Genomic DNA, 3,616 nt, shown 5'->3' with positions numbered 1-3,616 from the left:
ACGTGCAACGACTTTTGAAGAAACGCAACATCAATCTCTATTCTACCTATTCCGTATTGAAAGCATCGGTCATCGAGCGGTTCAATCGCACATTGAAGAACACCATGTGGAAGATGTTTACACTCAATGGAAGTTACAAGTGGATAGATTTATTACCACGACTCATTGCAGAGTACAACGCATGCAAGCACAGGACCATCGGCATGCGACCCGTCGACGTTACCCCTGCGGTTGCTAACAGGCTTCTGAAAACTGTGTACAGCCACGTAAAAATCGCTGGTCCGGCAAAGTTCAAAGTGGGTGACGCGGTACGCGTTAGCAGATACAAGACGGTGTTTGAGAAGGGTTATACACCAAATTGGACCACGGAGGTGTTTAAAATCGTTACAGTACAGCGCACCAATCCCGTAACGTATCTACTCGAGGATTACCGTGGAGAACCCGTCGCTGGAGCATTCTACGAGTACGAGCTGCATCGCGCGACTTATCCGGATGTGTATCTCGTAGAAAAAGTGCTGCGCAGGAAGGGTGACAAGGTTTATGTGAAATGGTTGGGATTCGCTGGATCGCATAATTCGTGGACAGACAAGAACAATATGCTTTAACTTTTAAAGAATGTATTTATTCTATTAAACATGTATAAGAATATATTAAAGGCATATATATATACAGTTGTGTCATTTATTTTACATGTGAATAAACATATACTTGTAATAATTACTATTCTATAATGTACAATAATACTGTGAATATATTATAAAGGTATCTGGTAATGTCCCCATGGTAACGTGTTGGTCGAGTCAGGCATGACGTATCGTTTGTCGTCGTATGGACTCAGAGCGATTTTCGTCTCGGATATAGTGTACACTTGATGCAGTTTAGTTCGAATACACGACTGCTGACGCGTCATCTCGATCTCGTCTCGCAAACAATGTGTGTAATCATCAAAAGATATTGTTCGCGCTACTACATTACTTTTGACACCTTTCGCCTTCTTCGTATCCTTCTTACCATCGACTCACAACGCATACATTTTCACTCTGAGTTCCACGAATTCCATCATGATCGCGCCATTGTTTTCGTCCTTCATTAGACCGGGCACTTTCTTGTTTACACGCGGTATGCCATACGCGTTGTCAACCGGATAATCGCTCGTGTCGAATCTGTGTATATCGCGTTTCACAGTCTCATATACATCCTCGCACTTGCCGTGGTATATAAGACTGTCGGTATCAGTTGTGACGTGGCGGATTAGCTGCCGCGGGCCAGCTCCCCGCTGCCGTCCCAAGGCGAGGTGTCGGTCCGCCCGAGGAAAAGAGGATCCGCGCGAGGCCGTAGGGAAACCTCCCGGGGTCGCACTTACACGTTTTTTTTTGCTTGTCCGCTTACCCGAAACTTTATAGTTTTGTATAGCGCCCATCGAGCGCTGCCGAGCCGACCGGACCATCGAGGGGACCAACCGACGGCGGAACCGAGAGGCGGGATCGAGAGGAGAGAGAGCCGAGGGGCGAGAGCGCGAGGACGCCAGCGGCCGCGGGGAAGCCAAGGGGGCCAAACCAAGGAGAGGGCGAGTCGAGGGGCAAGGGCGAGAGGAGCCGACAGGCGGTGAACGCCGAAAAGCCGAGCCGCCCTGAGACCTGTGGGCCCGAGCACGCAGAGCCGCGCCCGAGGGGCGAGAGACGAGGCGCCAGCAGGACTGCGAACCAAGGGGCGAGCACGGGCGGAGGTTCCCCGGAGGCCCTGAGGACCGGCGGGACCGGAGGGCCAACGCGCCGGAGAGCGGGCCCAGGATCGACCGCCCCGGCCTTGCGAGCCGCGCGGGGCGAATTACGCACCCGGAAGCGCGCAGACAGCGATAACGCCCCTGCGGGCCCGGCGACACGCCGGGCGAGTGGCCCATTGATTGGCGGATCCGCGGCGCCGCTACCTTGCGCAGCCCCTTTTCGCGGTCGTAACGAGCGATCGGGTGATCGACCCGCTCGCGCAGGAACTTCCGCTTTCGTTCGCGGATCCTCGCCCGTATCGGATCGATTATCCAAGCGCGTACCGAGCCTGTGATCCGAGTGCCGGTCACGTTCCGGGGCGAGCCGAGAGCGAGGGATCGAGGAGACGAGTGCCGACCAGGACCGCGCCGTGGGATCCAGGGAGAGTACCGGTGAGGTGGCCCTCGAGGGAAATGTTACTGTAAAAGCCGCGTGCTTCCGAGGGGGTTAGCTTGCGCTCTGGCATCGCGCCGCGTTCAACTTAAGGCCTTTGCACGTAAAAAAGCATTAACCGTAACCGTAATTTTAGTCCATAACCTACGGACCCTACGTAATTTTAGTCCGTAACCTTTGGAATTTCACTTGGGTTGCTCTATCTGTCTGTACGTGTTGAAAACTACGATTACGGACTAAAATTACGGTTACGGTTAACGCTTTTTTACGTGCAAAGGCCCTTTAGTGTTTCGGGCCGTCGGGCGTCCGCTCCAAGGGGGAGTCGGAGCCGGCCATTTCGTGTTGCGAGCGGAACAACGGTGCCAAGAGCGGGAGCTCCCAGGGATCGGCCGCGGGCTTATCGGGATTGTCGCGGGCGGATATCGGCTAGTGCGACCTCGGAGGGGAGCGCCGAGCGAGCGCCCCGAACATCGTTATTCGAGCGGGAGCGCTTTCGTTCGCGTCCGGGAGTTCTTTCGCGGCGACTTCCGCCTTGTGGCGAGCCGGCACACCGGGTGTCGGTCGAGGGTTACGTGTCGCGCTCGCGAGTAGTCCTAGCGGGGAGGTCGGGGATCGACGGATCGCGAATTCGCCTCGGCGGAGGCCGCTTTTCTTTTCTTTTCTGTATCCGACCTTAAACCGTCTATTATACTTTATTAACCCGAGTCGCGATTATTTTAGTGTGTTCGTCTGTGCGTGTGTGTGTGTCGCGCCCCGTCCCGCCGTCTCGTTCCCGCGTGCCCGTGATTACGGGACCCAGCCACTCTGCCGACGGTAACGAGCAACCGGTCCTTTTCGCGTCGAGGAGGCTAACTAGCGGCGATAACCGAGCGGATCGGCGCCGTTGCGATCCGGGGAGTTTGTGTGTTTCGCGACAAGAATGTGACGCTGCCCGCGAGCGCGTCTGGCGCCCAACTCAGTATTCCGCGTGCCTGTTCCGGAGATTTGCCCGGAACGGAGACGGGCGCGTATTGTTCGCGCAAGCCGCCTCTTTCTTCGTCGCGCCCAGGGAGGAGCAAAAAGAGCGTGACACAGTATACATGATTCTACACTTGTCACTGTACAGGGGCAGCATGTATTCATGGTGAAATTCATACAAGCAGATCTTGGATATGTCGAGGATGCACATACCCACGTAGATTGGCTTGTTGAATTTCACTTCGGGTTTTCGCAATTCCACGGCGATTAAATTTTCTGAAAAGATGCTGCGACTATGAAAATTTGGGGTAAAAGTGCCGAATAGGGGACCCAGCTCCTACGACCTTGACCTTCAAGGTCAAGGTCAAGGTCACCCTCCTGAGTGACCCTCAGAAGGTTTTAGCCGTCGTTCGTTGCTCGTTAAAAAGTTGTTAACAAAAAAAGTTTGGTTTATGTGTAAGTTGCAAATGCGTTTAGCACGGCGCGCTGCGCGCGCCCTCCCC

General features: G+C 54.4%; 1 protein-coding gene and 1 pseudogene across 1 annotated transcript; both read right to left on the bottom strand.

Moving 5' to 3' along the window:
* Positions 1 to 699: 699 nt before the first annotated feature.
* On the bottom strand, positions 700 to 3,436 carry LOC105557369. The gene is made up of 2 exons (XM_012004588.1): positions 3,231 to 3,436; positions 700 to 1,236 (listed from the first exon to the last, which is right to left on the bottom strand). Exons 1-2 carry the CDS (start codon positions 3,322 to 3,324, stop codon positions 1,019 to 1,021), a joined length of 312 nt encoding a protein of 103 aa, XP_011859978.1. The 5' UTR covers positions 3,325 to 3,436; the 3' UTR covers positions 700 to 1,018.
* Positions 3,381 to 3,616, bottom strand: part of LOC105557371 — a 6,416-nt pseudogene continuing 6,180 nt past the window's right edge.

The sequence above is a fragment of the Vollenhovia emeryi genome, unplaced genomic scaffold (assembly GCF_000949405.1).
Source record: "Vollenhovia emeryi isolate VEMERY1.0 unplaced genomic scaffold, V.emery_V1.0 DF939503.1, whole genome shotgun sequence".
NCBI classification, from domain to species: Eukaryota; Metazoa; Arthropoda; class Insecta; order Hymenoptera; family Formicidae; genus Vollenhovia; species Vollenhovia emeryi.
This window is presented reverse-complemented; position numbering and strand designations above follow the sequence as displayed.

Bases quoted from the DNA above. Each gene is read 5' to 3' on its own strand.
- LOC105557369 (XM_012004588.1), bottom strand. From the start codon at position 3,324: ATGTGCATCCTCGACATATCCAAGATCTGCTTGTATGAATTTCACCAT. The intron at 1,237-3,230 runs CTGTGTCACGCT...GCCACGTCACAA, and splicing joins CAAGTGTAGAATCATGTATA to CTGATACCGACAGTCTTATA.